Source organism: Falco biarmicus, chromosome 19 (assembly GCF_023638135.1).
Source record: "Falco biarmicus isolate bFalBia1 chromosome 19, bFalBia1.pri, whole genome shotgun sequence".
Classification (NCBI taxonomy): domain Eukaryota; kingdom Metazoa; phylum Chordata; class Aves; order Falconiformes; family Falconidae; genus Falco; species Falco biarmicus.
Genome location: NC_079306.1, coordinates 175,965 through 201,944, shown reverse-complemented (window position 1 = coordinate 201,944; position 25,980 = coordinate 175,965). Strand labels below are relative to the sequence as shown.

Here is a 25,980-nt window from a genome sequence, read left to right as displayed (position 1 = left end):
TTTTCCTGCAGGAGGGAAGAGTCAAAGGCTCTGCAGCCCCGTGCCAGCCAGCGGTGCTGCATGGTGAGCTCTGATCCGACTCCAAATACACACGAAACAAGTTTGCTGGGCTCAGCTGCATCCTTGGCAGCACCACTTGGTGCCTTCTCTGAAGGGACTTGGAGTGGCTGTGCTGGGGACTTCTGGGGTGAGAGGTCCCTTCCGGGTAAGGGAGGGGGGCAGGAGCCCCAACGCAGCACCAGCAGCTTTTGGTGGCAGTGTGGGAGGTGGGGCTGAGCCCCCGGCCCGGCTGAGCACCCAGGGGTGCAGGATGGGCAGTAGCCAGTTGAGGGCAGCAGTGGCCTGACCGTGCTCGGGGGGTGGGGGTGGGGTGGGGGGTTGGAGCTAGCGCCCGCCCCCCCCCCCGCAGGAGCAAGCTCTTCATCCCCATCACACCCACATCATGGGGATGTGCGTCCAGGTAGGGGTCTCCTTGGAGCTGCTGGGGGTGGGATGAAGCCAGATGCCTTTGGGGACCACCAGCTCCCACCATGATGACCTGACTGTCCTAACCAAACCCCGTTTCCTTGAAGACCGAGTTCTGCAGAAGTCCTTGTTTCACATCTGTCTGGTCCCAGGGTGGCAGCAGGGTCTGACTGCAGGGTCTGACTGTGTCCAGCAGTCACTGCAGGACATTCTGTGGCTTTCCTTCCCTTGCTGGGGTCTCACAGATGGCTCTGGGAGCTGCTCCTGCACCGGGACATTGCTCCTGGCACCATTCCTGGCTCGTTCATGATGAAATCCCAGCTGGTTTTATTCTCCAAAGGAGCCACTGAGTCTCTGCTGCTGACAGAGAGTGACTAGCACTGTGGCACATGCTCCCGGGGTCGCCACATGAACCCTTCCCAGGGTGAGTGCCAGAGGGGACTTCTCCCCCCCAGCCCTGTCCCCGTGTCGGATCCAGGAGCTGAGCTCAGTGCTCAGGTCCAGCACCATGTCACCTGGGCTGGGGACTGGATGGGAGCCACTGAGGAACTCAGCGTGGTTCAGCCCAAAGGATGCATGGGCATTCCAGGGCCACTCGCTGGCATCCCCATCCCAGGATACTTGGGGATGTAGGTTCCTGCCAGGCATCACCAACACTGCTCCTGGTCACTAGCACGGTGGCGCTGGGTGTCATGCAATGCTCTCCGGTCCCACTACCTCTCTGGGTGGGTTCACAGCCACAAAACTGCCTCTCAGGCTGGCTGCAAGGGCCAGCGCAGAGCAGATAGGAAGGAGAGGGATCTTCCTTCTCTACTTGGTTTGCAGTGGGGAATCTGACTCCCCGGGGCTGCAGTCTCCCGCCCATGCTATGGGACAAGTTTTAGAATCATAGAATGGTTTGTGTTGGAAGGGACCTTAAAGATCATCTAGTTCCAACTCCCCTGCCGTGGGCCAGGCCACCTTCCACTAGACCAGGTTGCTCCAAGCCCTGTCCAACTCGACCTTGAATGCTTCCAGGGATGGGGCATCAACAGCTTCTCTGGGCAATGTGTGCCAGTGTCTCACCACCTTCATAGTGAAGAATTTCATCCTAATAGCTAATCTAAATCTGCCCTCTTTTAGTTTAAAGTCATCACTCTATGTCCTGTCACTACATGCCCCTGTAGAAAGTCCCTCTTCAGCTTTCCTGTCGGCCCCTTTGGGTACTGGAGGGGTGCTATAAGGTCTTTGCAGCTTGGTAAATGTAAGGTTTTTCAGGTTTATAAGGTTTTGCAGCTTGGTGAATCCAGACACCCTCCAAAGGAATGGTAGAGCAGCCCTTAACTGCCCTGGTCAGGAGGGGAGAAGCCTTCTCCTCTCCTGGGGAAAGGTTTCCAGCCCCTGCTCTAAGCCAAGCAGAGCAGCACCCCAGCCCAAATTACCTGCTTGTCCTCTGGTACTGGGATACAAGGAGAGCAGAGGTCTTGTGTTGATCTAAAGAGTCAGAGCAAACCCCTGGGCAGACTCAAGTCCATCATGTTACTGAGAGCCCTCTTCTACCTGCAGGCTCCTCAAAGTCACGGCGATCCCCGCCCTGTTCTCAGGGCATACCCAGCTTTACCATCCAACAGGACCTTTTTCATGCAATCGCCCCGTTTCCCTTTGGAGGAGCAGCAGCGTTCATATCACCTGGCACTTGGCAGCGTAAGGGAGTCGTCAGAAACTGGGCAGCATCTGCTGGATTTGGAATGTGTGTTGGGGCTTGCAGAGGATCTTTGGTGTGGGAAGGAGCCTGCCACGAAGCACAGCTCTACCTGCCGCCCACTGTCACACCACAAGTACAGGTCTCCAACAGCTTGCTGCAACCCACTGTCAGGGTCTCAGCACCCTCTGAGAGGGTCCGTTCCTTGCCTGCGTCGGTGGCTCTGATCCCACCTTCCTGCCTGAGCAGCGCCTGAAGATATTCAAAGCAACATTAACAAAAACAACAGGTTTTTTGCATTTTAGCAATCTGCTTTCAAGATGTGGGGAAGACGGAAGCGGTGTTTCAAAGGCTTCGAGCGCTGCAGCCCCGCCAGACATGGAGGCCTCCGCAGATGAGTCATGCTGGAGCTGCTGAACATGGGCCTTCCAAGGTGGGTTTATGTGGAGAAGGGTGCTCAGTGCCTGCTGGCCCAGGTGACACTGTCCTCAGTGTGTTGAGTCCATAAATCTTGGCTGTGTGTCCTCTAATTGGGCTCTGGAGCTGTGCTTAGGGGTGTCCAACAGCTCTAAGCATGGGGCAGAGCCTGGAGCTATGTGCAGCCAGGGCAAAGAGGTCTTCAGCCATCCTGGAGGTGGCCATGAATGGTTCTAAGCATGGCTGGGCTGGGAGCAGAGTGGTGAGAGGGACCAGCCATGTAGACAGCAGGGTCAAAGATCTGCCTGGATACTAGGTTCCTTGGGGTTGTCCTCCCACTGAGCTTGACAATGCCACATTGGATCCCATCCTGCCACTTGGCCAAAGTTGTGCTTGCAGGACCCATTGCCTGGCAGGGTGGCTGCTGAAAAGGGGAATCTGTCTGCAGTGCCAAGCAGAGCAAGGGAGAGGGGACCATTTTACAAGTCTTGCAGGAAAGAGGGACCTCAACAATGCATGGTAGCACTGCTCTGCAGGGCAGCCCTGCCATGCAGATCTGCCTGGATGCACAGTCTGCTGCAAGTGCAGTCCCCAGCTTTGCAACAGAGCTGGCCCACCCTGTGAGGAGGGAGCCGACTCAGCACACATTTGCTCTTTGGTTACTGGCTGTTGCTTGTAAAAAATAATAAAAATTAAAAAGAAAAAAGAAAAGAAAATCCCCCAAATTCCATTTAATAACTGCAACCCTTCCTTGCACGGAATGTCCTGGTTGGAGCAGGAGGGAGCTGCATGCTATCATGTGCTGGCTGGAGCAAGATGTAGCGGGCATGGGGTGTTTTTGGACACAAATGAGAGGCTGGGGTAGCACTACCTCAGCGGCAGTGCTGAATGGGGCCAAGACAGCAATGCGCTGGAGGCAGTAGGTATGGGGGTAGCCCTGGGTATGGGACAGTGCTGGATATGATGGGTAGAGGGTAGCAGTGGATGTGGTAAGGTGATCTTGGACATGGTGGGTCAGGATGGTGTTTGGCATGGCCAGTACGGGTTAAAAGAACAAAACATGGCTAGAAGGGAGCTTTTGGTAGTCTTTGGTCTGGCACCTTCCTCACAGCAGGGACAACTGCAAGGTCTCATTGTGTAGCCCTGCATCCAGCCCCATTCCTGAGTGTGGCTCTGGATCTGGATGGGGTGGAGAAGATAGGACAAGCTGCCCAAAGGGAGCATGGCATGGAAGAGGCCCTGTCTAAGATGTCTTTGATAGGCCAAGTAACCCCAGAGGTGTCTCGTTGCTCCCAAATGTCATATCTCAAGCTGGATGGGTGCTGGACTCGTGGACACGAGCCCAGACCAGGTTCTTCTGGTCATCATCTTCAGCCCCAAGTCCTGCCAGGCTGATGCTCTTCCCAAGGGAATTCATGGTCCTGCCTTCTGCTTCTCACAAGTCAGCAGGTAGAGGCAGGTTTTGGTAAAAACTAGCAGTGGGATTAAAAGTCCCCAATGGAGCTGGTTTAGTGTTGGGATAAGCTAACCAAAGTGCAGATGGAGCTGGGAGGCAGCCATGGGCTGAGGTGTGGGGGGCAAGCATCACACAGAGAACTGGGAATAGTTATTTTTAGGACATCTTTCAGTTTGGAGAAAAACCAAGTGAGTAAAATGGTTCAATATGGTTCCAATATTTAACAAGGAGGCTGAAAATTGTCGGGTTGGAGTATCTAGGAAGAGCCTTTGAGACAATATTTATGGAGAGCAATGATGTGCAGCCAAGAGGAGCCAAACCACAGCTTTGCAAAGAGGTTATTGGATGGTCCTGGTACCTCTGCGGAGGTTACTCTGCTGTCTGGAGGGCTCTGGTCCTCTCCTGCAACAGCCTATGTTGAGCTGGGTTGGCAGCAACTTTTCAGGGAAGGGCTGTTGCTTATCTTCCTCCTAAACTAAGAATGAAAGAGCAAAGAAATGAAGAAAGGGCTAAAAAGCCAATGATCTGAAATATTTATTGCAGAGTAAAACACAACTGCAAACAAAAAGGCAAGCAGTAGAAAGGGTGCCCTTCCCCTCCTCCTGCAAGTGCTTGGGGCTGTGAGATCCTCCACCAGATCCTATTTACTCCACGCCTGATGTAGCTGGAAACATCTCGCTGAGCCAGTGCTGTGCCAGGACATGTCTCTTGGCCCGCAGTTCCTTGACACAGTTCAGTGGTTTAAAGACCTTGTGGGGGAGAAATTATTCTGGGAATAATTATATTAAAAATCTTGTGGGTTGGTAGCTAGGTCCTGAAGCTGAGGGCTCCAAAGCCTAAGATCAACCCTCAAAAATAATTTTTTCTCCACTATCTCCCCAGTGCCTGGAAGGTGGATTTGATTTGGGATGTGCAGAGTTTGGGATGGGCACCCCAAAGCCCACCAGGCCAATGCATGCTCCTCTTCCTTTCCACATTGGAATTTTTTTTCCCCCCATCTTGGGGAAGATCTGTTTGGTGGGATGGGTTCAACCGTATTCTGGTTGGAAGGCAGCTTCACCCAGGAAGGGTGTTGGGAGAAATGGGGTGTCCACATTGCAAGTGTCAGCAGTGGGAAGAAAATTTCATCAGGAAGGGGATTATATTTCCAAATGCTGAATTTACATTTGATCTGGTTCCATTTTTTGTTACTCTAATCCTTTCATGCATCCAGGTCTTGCACTTAGATATTCAGATCCTCCTCTCTGCTGCCAGTGCCTTTGCACTGCAATGACTTGGTATCACTTGCAGATTGCTTTAACCTCCCTCTTGGATTTTAGGCAAATGAAGATACTAAGAAAGCCTGTCCCCAGCTAGTCCTCGAGGCACCTGAAGCCTATGGCAGTCCCTCTTCCATGAAGCCCCTTTTAGACTATTCCTTCCCCATTTGAAACCCCCTTTTCTCCAGTTTACCTACAAGTACCTATGGAGCAATTTATCAAGTGTGTTAATAAAATCCAGACAGAGGAGATGTACTGTATGGCCTTTGTTCAGAAAATAATTTTTGATCAAAGACGATTATTGGGTTAGCCCAAGGTGAGCTTGTTCTCTGCCATTTTTATCCAATTATCTCCCTATCTTTGATAGTTTTTGCCTTCCAGATTTCCTCCAAGCCCTGCACACTGCCAAGGTCACGTTCACTCTCCTCTCCTCCCCTTCTGACAATAAAAGCTCCATATTTACTGTCTTTACTCAGTTGGTGTTATTTTCCACTGAGTCGTATTTATTACAGATCTGGGTTTCAGTGCTCTAGCACACAATACTCACAGAGATTTGCCTTCACCTCCAAGGTGCTTGCTTCATAAACTCCTTGTGATGCACCTTTCCTGTGTCCTCATCCTCCTCACTGAATTGTGGAGTAATTTGGGGAGATGTCTGAATTATCTTTAAGACCAATCCTACCTGCACTGCACAGATATAATCCTCTTTTTTTTGCTCTCTTTTTATGTGTACAGCTAAAGGGCTTTCTAGCTTAACTTCTTTAGCCAGATCTGATTCAGCCTGGCTTAGGACAATTCTTACTTTACCCCTACAGAGTTCTCCAAGAAAGGGATGTTTTCTTTGATTCTTTTTCTTTCTACTTGTAAATGGAACTTTTCACTGGAGTTTTCCCTCTCCGTGTCAAAAAAAAAAAAAGTGATTCTCTAGTGAAACACTTATATTTTAGCTATCCATTTAGTTTAACCCATTTAGTTTAAGCTGCAGCTCATGATCACTCATTTCAGATTATGCTTTATCATGGCCTCCCTTGGCAGAAGGTCTGTTTCCCATGTCCCCTGACCTACAATGCTCTCTCCAGCCCTTGGAAAAAACAAACCTGCAATGAGACTATTTTGTTCCCCTGAAAACACCCAGCCCCACGGTGCTTTGTATCACAGGACATGTTCCTTTTTATGTTACAGCCTGGACAAAACCTTCTCATTCTGGTGATGGAGGAGAAGGTGAGGAGCTGGAGGACTCATTCCTCGATGGGGAGGAGAACAGCAAAGGGGACCAGGCAAACCAGCTCAGACCTACAAGGAACCCAGCTCCCAGTGAGGCAGCGATGTGGCATCTTGTCCTTTAGGAGTTTTTCCACCAAAATTATCTTCTCTGTGCCTTGTCCAGCTTTCATCCATTCCAGCTCAACGCTATGTGCCTGCACCCACCAGATAACTTGCTTAGTGTCACCTGGCAGCCATGCAAGGAGACCTGTGGACAGCAACGGGTACGGCTGAGCAGCAGGTATGGCTTTTCTAGAAAGCACAACCTAGAGCGAACCTGAAAGTGCCTTTGTTGCTTGGTCTGGAGAAGGAACCATTGAGAGGAGACCTGGCCATGGCCTTTGGGGGCTGATTTACAGAAGAGAAGAATGATCTGCTCTTCTTGTCCGGTCCAGATGGGGTAAGAAGTAATAGGCTTAAACTGCAGCACAGATGTAGGCTAGGTCTTGGGAAGGATTAGTGAGGGCAGTGGGTTGCTGGTGTGGACTGCCAGGTCCCCTTTGCTGGCAGGACAAACCAGACAGGCATTTGCAGATATGGCAGAGGTGCAACCCATCCATCCTGGGGACAGAGGGACACATGGGTCGACCTCTCCAAGTCTTCTCGACTGCAATTTTGCATGACTTGTTCTTTTATCCCAGTTAAAATTGCTGAATTTGAATTCATGACTTCAAATGAAGGAGAGGATGCAGCAGGATGCATTGGTGTAGGAACCACTTGCTGGGGACACGAGGTTGGAGGGGCTTCATAGCCAGCCCTGCTCACTGGCCTGCCTGCTGATACTCAAATCACCTCTGTAGCATCCCTGATTTTTCCACTGCCTCGGGCTCCTCTGCTCAGGACCATGTGTTCAGGTCTGTCTGTGCTCCCCCAACTCTGATATGATTTCTCCAAACATTACCCAACACCTTCCCTGCTTTAAGCTCTGTCCCTCAGGTAGCCACACAGCTTAACACACATCCCATCGCCCCCCCCCCAGCCCCAAGTATTTGATATTGATTGTCTCTATGTCCTGGACTCTGATCAGTCCAGGTTTGGTGCTGGGTAACCCCATCCCAACACAGCAGTGACATACAGGCATGCGGTGGGAGGAGAAGAGAAAAGAGTGTTTTTGGGTACCAGGGTACTTGGCTCTGCAGCCGGCATGGCCCTGGACAAGGGACTTGATCCCTTCCCCCTCTGTGCTGCACAGCACTTCCTTTTTTTTTAATAAACCCCTTGAAGTCATCTCCAGATTTTGCAGCTTGTGCCCTTGCCTTTCCCTCCTTTGATTCTTACTTGGAAGCTTTTAGCTGATACATTAGCCCAATAAAGCCCAACAATTGGAGAGAAACCCAATCTTGCCCCCACCCTATCCCCCTTCTCCATTGAGATCAAACAGGTTTTAATCAGAATAGAATTTCCTTTGACAAAATGAGTAAAATCTGCCGCTCGCATCTGCCCAGCCAGCCACTCCTCAGCCCTGGGCTGTGTATCTCTGCTTGGCAGAGGAGCTGAAATCCCCCCTTTCTGCTCACCCCCATCCTGCTGCCAGCCCTGGCTGCACAGCCCATCCTCACTCATGGCTTTGTCACCCCTGAGGGGCAGTGGGGTCCCACTGCACTGTGCCAGGAGCCCTCCCCTGCAGAGGTACAGAGGATGCGAGCACCAGCTTCAGCTGCTGGAGCATCCCAGCTGGCCCTCCTGCAGCGCCTGGCGTCCTCCCGGCGTGCTCAGGGATGCACTGAAGTCCTGTGGGTGATTCGGACATCTGCTCTCATGGCAGTCCCGTGGCTAGCTTGCAAAGTCCCTCTGCAAATGAAGGCTCCTGCCGTGGCGCTCAGGAAATGGGCCTCAAACCCAACTCCAAAGCACCAGCAACTCGTTCCAGCCGCGGAGGGAAAGTTTCCTTTCATCTCCAGCCAGGAGTTTAACCGGCCTTTCGTCTCTCCCCAGACAGGGCTTTGAAGGCTTGCAGCGTCCTCCCACATGTGCTGCTGAGGCTGGGAGTGGTGTTAGCTCTAGGACTGGGAGGAAGGACCGGGTGGAAAGCAGCATGGGAGAAAAGCATTCGTCCCTCTGGGAGATGCCCAGATGGAGCAACTGGAGGCACTCCTGCCAACCATCTTCACCCCGGAGGGTCATGAAGAGCAGGGGGTGTGCGGGGGCTGGGGACATCCATGGGCTGCAGCACTGTGGGACATGCTGTTCCATGGGTCTCCTGGTGGTTTTGAACTTCTGCACAGTCTGTTCTCCAGACAGTTTAAAAGGTTTTGGAGCTCTTTGAGATGGAGGCAGAGATGCTACCCCCTGCTTTACCAGGCTTTTGGAGGCTCTTTGGGCTTGGTGGGGCTGCTTTCTGCCCAAGACTGTGCTGTGGGGAGAGCAAGGGTGGTTTATAACGGTTGCAGAGATGGAGTTTGATTCTTACAGGCAAACGTGAGATTTGTGGGCATGGGTCCAAGTTGTCTAACACCCTCTGCTCCAGCACTCACTCAATCCCCCTTCTCCAAAGTCCTTGCTCCTTTTTCTGGCCCTCTGTGTTTTGTTGATAACAGACCAGGGCATGGGGTGGTGCTGATAGGGGGTGATGCTGATGGCCCTTGCGGCTGGGGGTGGGAGAGGGCCCATCCTGCCCTCTCCCTTCCCACCCAAGTGTGTGCTAAGATGTTGCTCATAACGGTGCTTTGCCAAGCATGGGCTGCCTGGGAGCCACGGGAAGTCACCAGGCTGTGAATGTGAGCTACTAATTTGCTATAAGATGCTGGTGGTTTGCATGAGCATGGACTCTCATGCAGAGCTGTGTGAAGAAAAACCAGTGTGCTGGCTTTTCTGAGACCCTATTTTCCTCAGTCCCTTGGATTGGCATGGCTCCAGTTTGGCTCATGGCTCGAAGGGAGGAGATGCAGAAATCTGAGTCAGCTTTGAGTGCTTACAAAGTTGCTCACATAAAAATAACTCAGCGTTCTTTGGGATGTTCGTCATTAGTATCATCCGTCTGTCTGTCTGCTCTGTACTTTTGTGGCCTTATCCTGCTGGTAGGCTTTGCAGTATTTAGATAACAGCTCAAGGAAAACTGTTAATGTTAAATGTATGTGCTCGCTAGCGTCCTCCTTTTTTGCCTCCTTGGATAGGACTGGCCTGGCTCTGGTTGCCCCTAGGAAAAAACCCACATTTCCCCCCCCCCCCCCCCCCCCCCCCCCTTTTCACTCCGACCCAGTTTCTGAACCTGAATGTCTGGTCGATTTGCTGTGAGCAGGAGCACGAGGGACCAAGACAGTTTGTTTGCTGCTTAGGAGTAACACCAAGCAAAATCCCATCTGGACAAAATGCTCTTGGACAGTGCACTCGTGGGGCAAATTCACCCTTTGCTATCACCTTCTTGCACAGATGTTTCCAGAGGCTGTTTTGCTCACAGATTAGACAAAACCTACCATAAATGTTTGCCTTGTTGCTAATGGCAGTTTTCAACTTCGCTTTCCCACAAATACATGAGCTGTTGTTGGAGGATTGCATGGCGCTCTGCGTGGGGCAGATGGAGGTCAGGATGGCTTTGGCTTACTGGATCCTTTCCAGTTCTGTGCAGAGAGAAGTAACTGCACACAAAAAAATACATATTTGCCTCAATCAAACTCCTTTTAAAGCAAGAAACTAGGTTCAGTGCATCAAGGGAAAAAAAAAAGTCAACTTTTGGGCTTTATTGGGATTTCAGGATCATGTGCAGGGGAGAGGGGAGGGAAAGCTTAGTAGTGGGATGGCAAAATGCATGGCCATGCACATGGTAGCTAGAAGGAAAAATGTGAAGGATGGATGAGTAGACAGCTACTTATGTATGGAAATGGAGTTAAAGCTGCAAGAGATGTCCAGAAGTTGGATGCTGAAAGATCTGTGTGAAATAGGGATGGGCACAGGGTGACCCACAGATAACACATCCTAAGGGTCAGGAAAAGGCAGGCAGAAATGGGCTGGTATGGAGCCCAGGGGTGCAGCTTGCAAAAATAATGACTGTATTTCCTCTTGTGAGCTCCCATGCTTCAGAAACTCTGCTTTTGTGGGGTTCATAGCTGCAAGGGGAGGCTTTGATGCCTTTGCAAGGGGGAAGCAGGCCCGGAGCAGTGTGGTTAGGCAGCATTTACACATTCAGAGAAGATTAAGCCATGAAACTCCCTGGAAGCAGAAAACAACCCTTTGGTTTCCCTTCCCACGGACCTGACTGGAGGCTGTAGGATCTCCTGGCTGGAAGTGACTCACCACAGGAGCAGCTGAGCTGATGCACAGTGTGATGGGAAGATGCTTTGTGCTAATGCAGCCACAGCTGTCAGAATCCCTGCTCCATCTGACAGTGAGTCACTGACCTCTCATCCTTGGGTGCTAGCTCAGGTCCAGCTGGGTACTGGGAAACACTAGGATGAAATGTAGAGTTCCTAGTCAAGCCCTTGCATGCAACATGCTCACAGCACACCTTATTTCCTTGCCCTCAAATGCCTCAAACAGATCTGTGGTTTCACCGTGCCCCGTTCCTTACCCACACCTGCTCACAAAGCACAAATCTTGGTGCCTCCAGCTGGAGGGAGCCCGGACAAGTTGTCCTCAGCCAGTGGTGCAGGAAGAAGTACATGGAGGTAGCAAAGAAGAGGGCAGAGATGGGTTTGCTTTGCACCAGGAGAAGGAGTTGCACATGTGGAGCTGTGGCTGGGTCCTGCAGCTGGGTCTGTGGAGCCGGGGAGCTGCGGTAAGCCAGGATGGGCACCTCACAAGGTGCCTTTGTGCCTGGCATTGAAATCCAGGACAAGAAATTAAAGCCAAGAATGACAGGTTTTTATTTGTTTCTGAGGTGCAAGACAACAACAGGTGTAAGCACAACTACTCACAAACTACAAAGATGATGGAGCCAAACTCTTCTCAATAGCATTGGGTGACATAGCCAGGGGTGAGCAACTCCTCATGTCTGAGCAGGGGAACTGGTCCAAGAAATGTTTGCTGAAGAGGTGAAGTAGACTCAGGGCTAGGCTGCTCACCAGGCAGGAGTGGGTTTACTGCTTGCAGGAGCATCTGGGCTGTAGGGCTCTTGCTCTTTCCTTCCAGGGAGTTTCTTTACCTGCAGAGACTGCATTTGTGCTCTTCATCCCATCTCCTGGGGGAATGTTTATTCTGTTATCTACCAACCACAGCATGCATGTCCCCCCACCTGCCCCATCAGCTGGGGTGCCCTTGCAGGGTGGCTTCGTGTCTGCGAGGCTTTGCATGGGGTTTGCAAAGCAGCTGGGTCCTTTGGAAGAGAAAGCTGGAGTAAATAGGAGGAGCAACTGCTTGTGATGATCTTCTATTACTACCAGGAAAGCAGATCCCGGGGGGTTGATCCACTTTATCACTGCCTGGGAATGACGGAAATTCAGGGGGAGAGGAAGGTTGTAATTGCAGGCAGTGCTTGGTCTCTCAGCCAAGGCTGTTAGCGGTGGTGGCCGGAGAAGGGCTTGGCTTGGTTGCTGTGCCCCAGGCAGGAGCCCATCATGCTTGGCTTCCCCCCCGAGCCTCGGCTCATGTGGTAGCCGGGGCTGGGGTGGAGGCTGCTTCGGTGGGAATTATTCAGCTTGTGGGGAGAGCGAGGAGGCTCTTGGCAGTGGGACCCAGAACAGGGCGTTTTGCTCCTTTGATGGCCAGATGGAAACAGATGGGGAAGAAGGGGGAAAAAACCCCCAACAACTTTCACATGTAAAAATTAACTGGAACGGGATGGTCGTCAGTGTGGGGTGGTGGCTGGCATCTGCACACAGCATGTGGGGTGTCCTTCCATTGCTTGGCCCCAGTGCCACAGCTCATCCCACTGCCCCGTCCCACAGCTCTGCTCCCAGGGAAGGGACAAAGCAAGGCAGAAAAGCACTGTGACCCAGTCTCACCAGTAACACCATGGCTAGGCCCCATCCACCCCCCCATCCCTTCTGCCCCCCATTTAGGGAGGGGGGGAGGGGGTGCGTTTTGGTGGGGAACATCTTTTAGTTCTTAAAAAGTTCAGCAAGTTCCAGGAACATTATGTCACTTTGACAAGGAAATGAATTGTGAGGCCATCAATCAAAGCTGCAGGCACGCAGATCAAAGGACCCCGCAGCGCTCGAGCTCCCTTTTACAGCCAGAGCCCTGCACAATCCCCCTTGCTCATATTCCCTGCGGTTGCTGCAGCAACAGCACGCTACAGCGGATGCTTCACATTTTTATTCGCGCCACACATGTTTCCACTCTAACACTGCAATAACTAGAAAAACCTGTGAAACCAAAGCTGCTTCCCCAGCCTCCAGGGGCAGCAGCTATTCCTGGCTCCCTTTAATGTTCTCAATTTATTAGTGTTATCCTCCTTTTTTTCACACAGGATAAAATAGAGATTATTTTTGTTCTCTTTAACAAAGAAAAGAAGCTTGCAAAAAACCAAACAAAACCAAAAAAAACCCTACCCAAAAAACCCTCTGCATCAAGGCTTGGCCTCTGATTTTTTGCCCAGAATTATTTGCAGGCGTAATCAGGTCCTCGGCCATCAAAGCGATGCTATCAATAGCACTGGGCTCACACATGGACTGTGTTACCCCTGCACAGCCTCATCTCTTTGCAGCAACAGGCAGGTTTGCAGCCCCGTGTTACCAGCCTGCAAACTGAGGGTGGAGCTGGGGGTGGCACTTTCTCAGCCTTTCTAGCCCCAAACGGCATTTGCACACAGACAGTGATGTATGTCCTGGCCCAACCCCACTCTGCCCACCAAGGGCAAGTCGTTATATCTGTGGTGGTTGTCCAGGTTGAATCCAGCTCTCTCATTCACTCCTCTTTACACTGTTATAGCAGATGCAGCCCTGGTTTATGTCACACAACACAAGAAAAATCATGCGTTCAACCCTGTCCCAAAACCCAAGGATGCAGAAGCCTTCTGTCCATCTGCCTTACATCTGTGGTGATGGAGCATCAGTTCCATACCGAGCTCTTCTGCAGTGTGCTTTGACCCAAGGACCCCATCTACCACCTGAGACCTCCTCCCATCATAGCCAACCCAGCTCAGGGTGTCCAACAAGGTCATGACAGACTTCATACTCTAGATCCAACTCAGGAAAGCCAAAAGATACGACATCTTTCACCACTGAGTAAGAAGCAAATCACTGTAATAACTTTGCTATTTGTGATATTAAGTGGTTCCTCTGCTCTCTCGTGGGGTGTCCTGAGTGGGACAGAGCTGGACCTGGTGACAAGGCAGTGCCATGCTGTCCTTCAGACCATGCAGAGAGCAACGGCCTCTTGCTCTAATGGACCACCTCTGCAGATCTGTGGTGGATGGGGAGAGGCCAGAACATCCTGGCACAACAGTCTGATGTTTGTGTGAGCAGGCGAGTTGTACTGAAACAAGGTGAGAAAGCATTTGTGCCAAAGCTCAGCTTTGCTGGGACTGAGAGGAAAGCCTGGTCCCCTGTGGGGACAGCACGGAGCAGAGCTGGGATCTGTGAGGGGCTTTGGAGACCTGCTGATGGGGAAGAGGCTGAAAGGGCTTGGCTTTATTTGCAGCCAAGCAGATGGCAGAGAGGGGGGTCAGACATATCCAGGAGTGAAGGCTAGTGAAGAGCATCTACAGGCAATGTGAAGCTCAGAGACAGAAATAGGCTCAGGCTGACCAACATGTGTTTTCAGCCTACCAAAGGACCTGGTTTTGATGGGATGCCTCAGCCATTTTCTAAAGAAACCTTGGCTCCCACCTCAGCTCCATGAAAGAGCTCCTACCTGAGGTCCCACAGCCTCTCTTAAGTTACTGCTGTGCCTCAGGCTTGTTTTTGCAGGTAATGGACTCCCTGCTCCCTTGCTCTCTGCCCATGTGTGGTTTGATAGTGTCCTTGCTTTCTTTTCTTTCACCTTTCCTTTCTTTCCAAAGGGCTGTCTGCAAGAGCCCTGCAAACCATCTTCTGGGCTCAGACCTGCTGAGGACATCCCAACACTGGGGACTTTTCCTACCTAAACCAGAAAAAAAAGCTGCTCAGGAAAGATGGATATGAGTAGGGAGAGGATGGAGGAAGACCAGGAGGCGAGGTGGGCAGAGGGGCTGGGACATGGTGTGAATTCAAATCTTCCATCTGGTGGCTTCTCACTGAATCAAGCAAGCTAAGCTTTTTTTTTTTTTCTTTCCCTCTGCATATTTAAGGTCTGAATTTTTCACTGATCTGTCAAAACGAGCGCTATAAAACTCAGCTAGCTGAAAAAGCCAAGTTATTGAAACCAGTTTGGTGACTCGTGACCTTTCCATGAAAATTTTATGTTAATATTCTTCCAAAAAAACCTCACTGGAAGAACAAATTGGAAAGTTTAAGGGAAAAAGTACTCTTGCCACAAAACATCCAAATCTGGGTAAAAAAGCCCACTCAAGCGGTTCAGGGTGCTTAGCTGAACCTTCCTGCAGATCAGAGCTCATTGTATTTCTCCTTTTGCTCAAGGATATCAGCAACAATACCAAACTTCACTTCCTTCATCCAAAACAATTCTCCAGGGAAATTAGATTAAATGTCTTTTTTTTTAAAAAAAAAAAAAAAAAAGGGAAAACAATAAAAAAATAATAAAAAAATAAAACGCAGGCACAAGCCCGTGCCTCAGCTGGTGTTAATTGGCAGCTTCCCAGCCCTTGGCAGAGCTGAGCCAGCTCCTCCAAGCGCGGGATCAGAGGACCCTGGATCCTCCTTAAATCCTGCCCTCCCTGGGGTATTTTTTCCTTGCCCTTTGTTTTCTCTCGCTTTCCCAGGCCCCTGTGATCTATTGTCTTTCCGCATTATGAACATCTGATATTAGTTGCTGTCTTGACAACGCTCGCGTGTGAGTAATGTGTTGAGCCGATGCCCTGCCAGCACCATGGGCTTTGGTGAGAAGGAAGGAGCAAAGTCACGGGGCTCCATCCCAGCAGGTCCGAGTATCAACCAGTTTCTGAGCATCTCTTACTTATTTAAGCAATATTGGGTGTTTTTCACACTTCGTTTCTCTGCTAGTTCCCATCTGTGGCTACTGCCATCCCTGACAAGCTGACATGAGCACAGGGAGGATGGGGCTGAGCCAAAGCCCTCTAAAAACCAACATCATCATCCAGCATCACTCAGGTCTCCCTGGGAGAGGGGCTGAACGTGGCTCTTTGAGGTTGCCATAACACTTGGGCCCCCACCTAGCATGAAGGATGTTCAAGAGAAACCTGTGGAAGGATGAGAAAAGCTCATTGTATTTCTCCTTATATATCCTTAAAATAGAGAAAAGCACCTGTAGGGCATCCGCATCCCAAGTGAAAAAGCAGCATTTGGGTGGGTATAATTCGGGAGGCAAAGGGGTTGGAAAGGGTTTTACTGTGAGCACTGATGGACAATGGGATGTGTGTCTGGTCAGCAAGGCTACAGATGCTTGGCAGGTCTACAGAGCATATTTTTAAGAAATACCTCATAGCTGAGCTTGAATGGAAGTTTTTCTACTGGAAACCTTTGTAACGTGCTTGAGCAAAGTTGGCCAAGTCTCTTGCTGTTATTCAACTCCACCCCAAAGAGCGGAGAGGCCATCCTCCTCCTCCTCCTGCTCCTTTCCAGGCTGTAGGGCACAAGTCAGATGTTCTTGAACAGAGGTTCAAGGAAAGACTGCAGTACAACAGTATAGGGTATCCAGGATGAAGATAGTACTGACAAGGTGAGAATATTAGTTTGTTATATGCAGCAAGACAATAAAAAAAAGGTCGTTGCCTTTTGAAGGACTGCATCCTCCTGGTCATGCTCAGCCTGAGTTGCTGCATCTGCATTGTTGCCAGTCTGGGGGGAGGAAGGGGATCCCACCACAGCACAGTGTAGGCTCATCAGTGGAGGGGAATTCTGCAGTACATTATATATTTCTGCTAATAAAATATACTATATATGGAAATTTGTTAGGTGGTATAGAAAGGAGCTAATTTAAAAGTATCTATAGAGAGACAGGCATATGTCAACTCAATAATTTATGTTTTATTGATATTATTTTGATAAATTACTGATACTGTTTTAAACTATTGTTCCCATAATACCCCTTTGTGCTCTCATTATTAGACAGAATAGCAAAGCAAAAGTGTAGCAAGGGCTACGGAGCTCTGCTGGGGGTGAATCCCAACATCCCCAAGGAGCATCATGCCAGGATTTCAGGATCCCTCCAAAGACACTCAGGGTGAGAGTTCCCAATGACCAAGAGCCAGGAGCAATGCCAGGAGAGCACGATGAGCAGAGACAGCTTGGATGAGGCCAAGACATTGTGAAGAAGAAACACATTGGAGAGGCAGAGAGGGCACAGGCAGGAGATGGAAAGGTCATAGGGATTCCCAAAGGTGTAGGAGCTCTTTGGGGGCAGGTGGCTGGATGTGGGAGGATGGTGGGCCACCAGTTGACTCCAGTTTCATGTGCTGATTCTAGCAGTGTGGTAACAGAGGGCTGAAAACTATCGAATATAAGGAGGGGCCTGTTCAGAGTATTTTATGGCTTGGTAGTCTGACCTTGGGTAAAAGAGGGTGCAGCTCTCCCAGCATTTCTGCAGGGAGGAGAAAGTGGGTTTATTTGTAGGCAAAGTCAGGACTGCTGTGAGGAAGTGCTACTGCTTATAGTGCTTGATTTCCTGGACGTCGGGGGCTGAGCTGGCTGTGGATCCAGCCAGGAACAGAGTCTGGACCTATCTGCAATAGCTGCTGTATTTATTTGAGAGGAATATGATGGTGGATGAGTATTGGCTTCCATCTGTATAATAAGGGCTATTGTAGACTGCCAGAAATGTACAGACAGAAGAGAGATGGATGGATGGATGGATGGATGGATGGATGGATGGATGGATGGATGGATGGATGCAAACTCAAATTAATTTTTAGTTATGCCATTTTTTAAGAGCAGTATGGATGCCTATCACTGTTGCTTCTTCCTTTGGACTGAGAGAATATCTCTATTGCTCTTCAAAACATACGTGGTGGCCCATTTCCACTTGAATCTCTCATGGATAAAAGTCTCCTATTCCAAACTGAACAAGTGAGTATCTCTGGCTGGCTTTTGCAGGGCCAACTGAGCTTAAAATGTTTTAAAAAGACAAAAAAAATCAAAAAAGCCTCCCCTGAACTCCAAGGCTGGTGCTCACATTAACATAGGCAATGTCCCCTGACATCCGGGCAGGGCAGCAGACGGGAGCATCTGTGCCGGAGGGCTTGGTGGTGTCGGTGGAGGAGGGAGGGAGGAAATCTGGAACCCATAAGCTCCACTGATGTTTGCATTACCTTGCACGGCTGCATTGGTCTGTGCCTGGTCCGCCCACAGTGCTCCTCGCCCTATCAGCAAGAGCCATTCCCCAAAGTTATCCAGACACCCTCCTCACTGTAGCCCAAAGGACAAACCAACGGAGCTCCTTGGAGGGCTCTGCAAGGCTTGGGAAATTTGGGGAGGCTGAAGGGTGGATGCTCCAGGGTGCACCTCTTGAGCAGGCGCTGGCTCCTCTCCGGGCCTCCTTGCCGCTGTGCCGTGGCTGTTGCATCTTGTGAGAGCCCAGAGCCCTTTGCCTGCAAGGAGTTGAGAAGATGAAAGAGGAAAGCATGTGCCCAGACTCCCCTGAAGGCAGCCTGGTCACCAGCGAGGAGGAAGGTGAGCGGCTGCATAAGAAATGCCTCCGCAAGCGTGGCCAAGGGGGCAAGCCGCTGGAGGACTGTGGTGCCCCCTCGCCGCAGGGCAAGCGGAGCAAGCGCAGCCCCGTCCCGCAGTCCTTCGAGGACATGCACACACAGCGCGTAATTGCCAACGTGCGGGAACGCCAGCGGACCCAGTCACTCAATGACGCCTTTGCAGAGCTGCGGAAGATCATCCCGACACTGCCTTCCGACAAGCTGAGCAAGATCCAAACCCTCAAGCTGGCTGCCCGCTACATAGACTTTTTGTACCAGGTCCTGCAGAGTGATGAGCTGGACCACAAGATCACCAGCTGCAACTACCTGGCCCACGAGAGGCTTAGCTACGCCTTCTCCGTCTGGAGGATGGAAGGGGCTTGGTCCATGTCCACATCCCACTGAGCCGGGGTATGTATCACCACCTCCCCACCAACCTCTGCACGTCCCTCGATCTTGCATCCTCCATCCATCTCCCCGGCTCTGTCCCGCGGTGGGGAAGCACACAGCAGCTGCCCCCTCCTCACACTCCACGTGCAAGCAATTTGCTTTAACAAACCCCAGACACTGCCAAGGCTGGCGCTCGGAGGAGGTGGTGATTCCCGACCTCACCGGGGCCAGGAGGACATTGCTGGGGGCTGAGCTGTGGAGCCCTCAAGCGACTGATCTCATTTAACGAGGTCTGGTCCAGGGCAGGCTAGTGAAAGGTTTAAACCCAGGGCTTAAAACTCTGATTTATCCTCCCATGGTAACCTGGGAGGGCACCTAAATCAGCACACACCCTCCTGAATGTGCTTGGGTTACCAAGGTGTCAAAACCACATGAACGGGACTGGCAGTAGCTCAGCAGCCATTGGCCAACAGCTGCTGCTGCTCCCACTGCGCAAAGACCCCAGCCTTGTCCTGGCCACCTGGGTGATATTTGGCAAGTGGTCCCTGAAGCCATTGGGTGGCCCTGGGGTCTCCAGCCTGCCAGGCTTTCTCCTACCCCTCTCCTAAAGTGCTGCACGTAAGATGGGATCTGTAATCCCTTTGGATCTGTAGGAATAAAATATTGAGCGAGTATGCCAGGGCAATGACATTTGCCCATTTGTTGCACTGCACCCCTTGTCTGATGTACCCAGCACCACCAGCCACCACGGGCACAGCTGCTGAGAGGAGAGGGGGTTAATCTTATTTTCTGTGCTGTAGGTCTCGTTGGGCTGAGAGAAAGGGGGAATGGGGGGAGAAGGGTCAGCTATGTGCTAATGTTTCCTGTGGCCCATGAGCAGGAGCAGAAAACTCCGGAGGACATTCCCAAGCCGCGGACTTCAGGGACACTTCTTGGGAGCCCAGCCCAGCTCCCAAGAGTCTCCATTGTCCCCTAAACAGGATCAGGGTATCTAGCTTTCCTCCGGCCCTAATTCATTAGCCCCTGCCTTGTGTCAGCCCTGGCACTGGGGCTGAGAGACCAGCAGGTCTTCTGGGGAATCCAAACTTAAAAGGACTCATTTTTATTGCACCCACCACTACGAAAAGACAGACCCTTACTATTTTCTGCAAGTAGTTGGGGTCAGCCTCCTGCACCCTCCTTGTGTGCCATTTCTCCTCCTGGCTGGTTGCACTGCAGTCCTGATTCAGTGCAGGCACCTGCATGACTGTGCCCAGCCCTGGTTTCCCTGCAGGTAGAAGCAGCATATTTATAACACGAGAGACTCCAGACCTTGGGATGAGAAGTGCTAAGGGCTGCAAGACCCTAATTTAATCCATGCTGACCCTCAGCTGTGGCAGGGACTGGTGTGATGCTGCAGCCCAGTGTGGTGAGACCACTGGTCCCTGTCTCGTCACATCCTGCTGAGGACAATGATGGGCTCCCGGTGCCCTTGCCTTTAGGGTAGATCTTGGGGAAGCCATAGTGCAAAAAAAAAAAAATCTGCCCTCCAACTTGGTCTCACATTTTGAAAGGCCAGAGGGAGTGGTAATGGGAGGAAAGTGGCCTTTCTGAGACAAAATAAATTATAGCAAATGCCTGCAAAGTGGCCCAAGTGATGCCTGGACAGCAGGGCACCCTCCACTGCAGCCGGTGTCCCCCTGTAAGCACCACTGGCCCTCCTGCCACTGGGCTTTGCCACTTAACAGCCCTGAATTTCAGGCTAGATCTGCAGATGTAGGTGCAAGGGCTGGCTAAACGTGTTGACCAGAGGGATTTCATTTCAGGATGTGCCACATTTAAAGTCTCATTTTCCTGCAAGTCTTGCTGAGATCTCTTCTACCCAACAGGAAAACTGTCAGTTTCCTAAACCCATGTATGGATCTAAATTTTTTTGGGCAGACCTGGTTGTTTAAAAAAATGACTGTCCTTGCTGGAAGCAGGATTACTGCCCCTGAGCCATGGCTCAGGACACCTTCCCCTTCAGGACAGCCAGAAGTGAAGTGTGCAGTCACTTGTTCTCACTTTGAGAAGCCAAAAAGCTGCTGGGGACAGTTGGGATGCTGAGCCCCTCGAGCAAAGCAAGCCTGTATCCCCACCAGAGCCTCACTCGCCCTTTTCTGGGCATCACATTTTTGCAGCCGAGTGAGTTTTCCAGTTTGTAACTGGGTTATCCCATGTTGGGGGATGCGGGGTGCTTCATGGATTCACAAGAGAGGTGTAATCAGCACGTCAAGTGTACGGGTTTCTTTGCCAGATGGTTTTCAGGTTCTTCAGCACTATGCTGACAAAGTCTGTGCTGGTGACTTGTGCACTTCGTTAAAGCCCAGCTAAAGGCATCTTCACCTTGGGGAGGTGGAGGGGTTTTGAGTCTCCCTCCACATCGTCCCCAAACTCAGGGCCATTGGTTTCGGTGCACGCATGTCTGCTCCCAGTTGCGTGTGTGGGCTGATGTGCAGCTCTGCATCCGGTCATTGGCTTTAAACCTGTTTATTTAAGCTGAGTGCTTGGCAGGAATTGTGTTCCCATGATAAACAGAGGCATTAAAGACCCTTAGTGATCTTAAAGACCCCTCTGCTAAATGAAAAAGCCTGCATGTAAAATCCCTTGTGTCCTGTGAGCATGGTAGGCTCAGTGTGCTTATCATTGCTGGTTAATATTCATTCTAAGCTTGCTCCGGTGCTTGCCTTGAGGCAAAGCATCCTTTAGCTGAATAGATAATAAGCTGCTTTGTGCCAGCCTGCAGTGGCATTCGGGTACCAATTAGCAATTCCCAGTTGGGCAGGGAAGTAATAGGAGGAGGATTTGTTAAACAAAGACCAGAAAGAAGGAATGGCCACGGGGAAGCGATGCTAGAGTTGGAAAGGCTGCATCTCTCTCCTGTAAGTGAATTAACCCAGTGCTTGCAAAGGGACTGTAATTTTATAATGTAAAGCAGCTAACGGCTGCTGCGAGTGCCAGCATACTGGTCTCCACTGGAACTCAGCCTATTGAATATCAAAGGGTGCTGGAATAGCTGGATGTGGATATGCCCTTGTTAACCAGGAGACATCATCCGGTGAAAGAGGGATTGAGCCCTCAGGCAAGAAAAATAATGTTTGAAGTCCCCCAAGCTCATGGTTTTTCAGCACAGGCTTGAGCACATTAAAATGTTTTTTTTTCCTGCTGGAGGAGAAAATGAGGCTGGAAGCTGACACTGCTAGGGAGAGAAGACTGGGGAGTTGTAACGGGTGATATTCCTTGCCCTTCATTTATCTCCCTGGATTTATTGTCTTTCTCGCTTTGCCCTCACTTAATTGTCTATCCTGAAAGACCTTGGGTAAATCTTCCCTTTGGGGACTGTTGCTCTTGCTTGGATTCTGCTTTGTCGGGTGTCTGTTTCATTTTCTTTTATTTATAAATATGTCTCATTGCACAGTATTAAAACACCAGAGTATTAAAGGAGCTTGGGGAGATCTCACTTCCTGATTCAGAACTGCTCAGAAAATGCATTTAAAAGAGCAGCTGCTTCAGAAACCTCTCCGAGATCCCTCTGCAGATTAGCAAGAGAGCACAGTTTCGTCTGCTTGAGATTCCTTGCCATCCTGGATCAGTCCTTTGAAAGCAGTGAGAACGGGTTTCCCTCACTCACTGCTGCTTAAACTGGCCAGGGTGGTCCAGGACCTCTGGGCTGGGCTGGAGCAAGCCCAGGCACTGGGCTCCTCCTTGGATGGGTCCAGCAGGCAAGGAGTTGCACTGGCAGGAGCCACCTCGCTTTCACTTTTGGTTTGAGTTCCCAGAAGAGACAAGGAATTGCCCATATCCTGGGAAATCTGTGCCTGGGTGATTTTTCTTTTTTCCATTCTGGTCAAGGGGCCGTGTTGAGTACCAGCTGCTCCCCGCCATGTGCTCTGGCAGGATGCTTCTGGGATTTGCTCCTTCCTCTGGCAAAGAGCAGGTTTAGAGGCCAAAAGGTTCCTCCAAAGGCTGCCGTCTTCCCACACAAGTGCAGAGCTAGTGTAGCATTTCCCATGGCATCTGCAGGACAGAGAGGGAGAAGAAATGTTTGGTGCCTTGAAGGCTCCGACTTTGATGCCCCAGGACAGTATGAGCGGCGCAAGATGAGGGATGCCAGACATCCCCCAGAATCCCAGGGCTGATCTCTGGGTAAGGATGCAGGACCAGATGGGGCTGGGGATGATTATCCTGACCACCACCAGCCCAGCCTCTGCCAGGGCTGTCAGGGGACACTCTGACTGCTGTGCAGGAGCAAGGAATGGCATCACCTTGCTGTCCCAAGCTGCTCAGCCCAGAGCAGAGAGAGCTACAGGCTGTCCAGCCAACAAGGACATGTTAAAGAGGGGACTGGGGCTGCCATTAGTTTCATTGTCAGAAAAACGTTCTTCAAGCAAAAATTTCCACCTTTCTGTTAAAGATGGAAGCACTCGCCAAACCTGCCTGGTGGAACCAGGCTCCTCTCCATTGCAGCAAGACAGGTTCTCTGCACTATTCAGGATTAGTTAAAATTAAAACAGAGATAAAAATTACAGAGCCAGCCCTCATGAGCATTAAAATGTCTGCTGCTTTATGATCCCCATGAGGAGACAGGCTTGCTAGATCTCAGCTGCGCTCGCTTAGCCCAGAGGAATGCCTTTGAAACGAACCCATATTTCACCACTGAATGTCACGGGAATGCACCTGGGATCTGAGGGGGAACGAAGGAGATGCGTTAACAAGATGGGCTTTGCATTTAATTTCCTTTTATAGGGCTGTATCTGAACAGAGATGAGGGTGTTAATGCAGCAGAGGGAGGGAAAGACAGTCATCAACTGGGGTGTTGAGGACGGGATTGCAGAGCTTTGCATCTCCCCAGTTCTGTGGTCTGGTCCATGCCAGCCCTGTGAACGCCCATCACCAAGTCCTGCACACTCAGAGCAAGGCTGGTCTCCTCTGGAGGCTCCCGCAGTCCTTTGGCAGCCGTCGAAATCGTGCCATGAGTGCGTTATTAGGCATTAGACCTTGTTGGCTTGAGACATGGCTATGCCATGAGACAAGGGGAGATTATGAAGTTTTATATAGGCTGCATATAGGACAGCCCTGTCCTGCATAGGACATCCCTGGGCAATGCCAGCTGGAAAACAGCCTCTTTGGTTGCCTGTTGTGCCAGACACTGTTGCCCTTGAGCACTGTGTATGTGCACAGTGCCCATCACAGACCTTTTGGACCATGGTCCCAAACAGTCAGCAATGGGACACATCAAACTTTGGGAACTTTTTCTCTCTCTGCCACCCAGCTTGGGCAGGCTCTGGCCTGTTGGTAGCCCTGCAGGCAGCCCTGCCAGCCTCATCTGCATTATCTCAGCCAGTGCCTGAGTTGATTTATTGGAGGGTTTGACTTATTCCTCTCCAGGCTCCTCTCCAGAGAGTTAAAGGTCTCAGAAATTGTGCAAGGAGGGACTAAAAAAGCAAGAGGCAGAGCTGGGGAGGGGGTGAAATAAAACCAGAGACCTGAGGGTGATGGGGAAGAAGCTCAGAGGGCAGCAAAATGAAACCGTTGCCCCCACAGGGCTTGATTCTAATTTCTAATCTCATCCAGCCCTGGCAGGAGATGTTTCCCCCTGCCCAAGGCCTGGATCAGGCTGCTCTGCCCCTCTCCTGCACTCGGTTCACCCACACCATGCCCCCTGGCTCCAGGCTGGTGTCCAGCGTCAGCTGGAGGCACCTGGCAGCTGCGTGGGGTCCCTTCCAGCATCACCCTCCACTGCCACCCACCCTGGGGACAGCCCTTCATGCTCTGGGCTGGAGAGGAAACAGTTCGTCACAGGTTAATGCCTGTCCTCCTTGCAGAGGGGAGGGAAAGAGATGAGAGGTTTGGTTGCTTTCCTTCTCCATCCTTGCTGTGCTCCCAGAGGAGCATATTGGGGGTAAAAGCTGTGGGGTTTTTTTTGAACACCCACTGTTGTGGGCTCAAGGTGCCCATGTTCACGTCACAGTCGACATTGCCCAGTACATCCCATGCGGCTACGGGGAAGTCTGTGAATTCCAAGGCATGAAGGCTCAGGAGCCAGAACCAAACATGGCTCTTCCCTCCGCTGGCTACCCAGCCAAGCACTGGATTTGGCATGATTTTGGGAAGCCTGGGCTGGCTGTGCCAAGCCAAAACCTTGGTGACTTGGCAGCCAGGTTGACCCTGCCTGTCTCCCTTTAGGTCTTAGGCCTCCACTTCAATGGAAACAAGCAGCAGCTCGCCAGCGCCCAGGCACCCAGACCCAGCCACCTTGCTCTCCTCCAGCACCTGAAAAAATGACAGCAGCCTCCCCAGCGAGCAGGAGAGCACAAGTCCCATCCCACCCTGCCAGCCTCCTTGCCTGCTGGGGCTGCTCTGACCCCTCCAAACCCTGGGGCTGGGGCAGAGGGACTCAGACCAGGACCCAGGTGGTTTTGCTTGGAACAAGCTTGTTTGGATGCTGTGTACAAAACTCTTTAGGTTGTAATTTATTTTTGACTCGCAGGTAAGAAATACTCAAGTTATCAACTCCTGTAATAGCTGCCTGTTTTCCCAAGCCTGCAGGAAAGCTGATGTCTCTGGCTCAGCGGACTTGGTCTTCCCCACATCCCCACTGCCTGCAGCCAGGATTTGCAGGCAGCTGCCTTCTGCCAGGACCAGGCAGGACAATTCCTTTTGGGATGATAAGTGCTCGTGCCCTCCCTCACTGGTCTGGTCCTCACCGCTTCCCAGAGTCCCCCTGGGATGTGAAAATGCAGCGCCCAAGGGTTTGGCCAAGGACTGAGCATGAGTCGTGGGTTTTGTCTGCTTTTATCCTGTTCTGGAGGTCTGCACCGTAACAGCATCATGGTTTGTATTGCTAACTGGCATGTGGAGAGGATCTGAGGGGGGCTGCTGAACCCCTCAATGAACCTTGAGGCTCACAACACCCTCCATTCACTCATAGTCCATGGATGTGTCTCAAAACCACCCACTCTGTTGGAACAACCCAATTTCTTTGAAATTACTGGAAAAATAAGGCTGGAGATGTAACATACAGCCCTTCCCTCTTCCCCATGAGAATTGGGGGAGTTTGGGGACATCTCGGGAGTGGTGCTGCCCTGGGGAGATTCAGGCTCTTGCAGGGGTGAGATTGACTTGGCGGGATGTGGAGACAGTGGGGGGGACAATGGAGGGGTGTTGGGGTTTCTGCATGATCCCAATAAAGTCCGGGGGAATTTTCCAGCGTTCAATCCTTTTGTTTCCAAAGGAAATGGTGCTCTCATTAAGCATGAGGTGGCACAGCTGCGCACCCACCCCTGCACCCTCCATCAGCACTGGTGCCTGGTCATTGTTAAGTTGGGCAAAGGAGAATCAGGTATTTTTGCTTGTTATAGCAGAGAAAGGGGGGGGGGGGAGGGGGAAGTCCCTTTAAATGAGGTTGTAACAG

The 25,980-nt window shown here is 51.1% G+C and overlaps 1 protein-coding gene across 3 annotated transcripts; it reads left to right on the top strand.

The window, feature by feature from the left end:
- The first annotated feature begins 433 nt into the window (after positions 1–433).
- LOC130141425 (twist-related protein 2-like) lies at positions 434–25,955 on the top strand. 3 transcript variants are annotated; one of them, XM_056322391.1, is made up of 5 exons: positions 436–2,288; positions 2,452–2,579; positions 6,461–17,538; positions 17,985–18,569; positions 24,753–25,955. In XM_056322391.1, exon 4 carries the CDS (start codon positions 18,078–18,080, stop codon positions 18,561–18,563), a length of 486 nt encoding a protein of 161 aa, XP_056178366.1. In that variant the 5' UTR covers positions 436–2,288; positions 2,452–2,579; positions 6,461–17,538; positions 17,985–18,077; the 3' UTR covers positions 18,564–18,569; positions 24,753–25,955. The 3 variants fall into 3 exon arrangements, with proteins under 3 accessions (XP_056178367.1, XP_056178366.1, XP_056178365.1); XM_056322392.1 differs by having other exon boundaries at positions 434–2,288; positions 6,461–18,569; positions 25,057–25,955; XM_056322390.1 differs by having other exon boundaries at positions 6,461–18,569.
- The last annotated feature ends 25 nt before the right edge of the window (positions 25,956–25,980 follow it).

Coding starts and splice junctions, on each gene's coding strand:
- LOC130141425 (XM_056322392.1), top strand. CDS start 18,078: ATGAAAGAGGAAAGCATGTGCCCAGACTCCCCTGAAGGCAGCCTGGTC.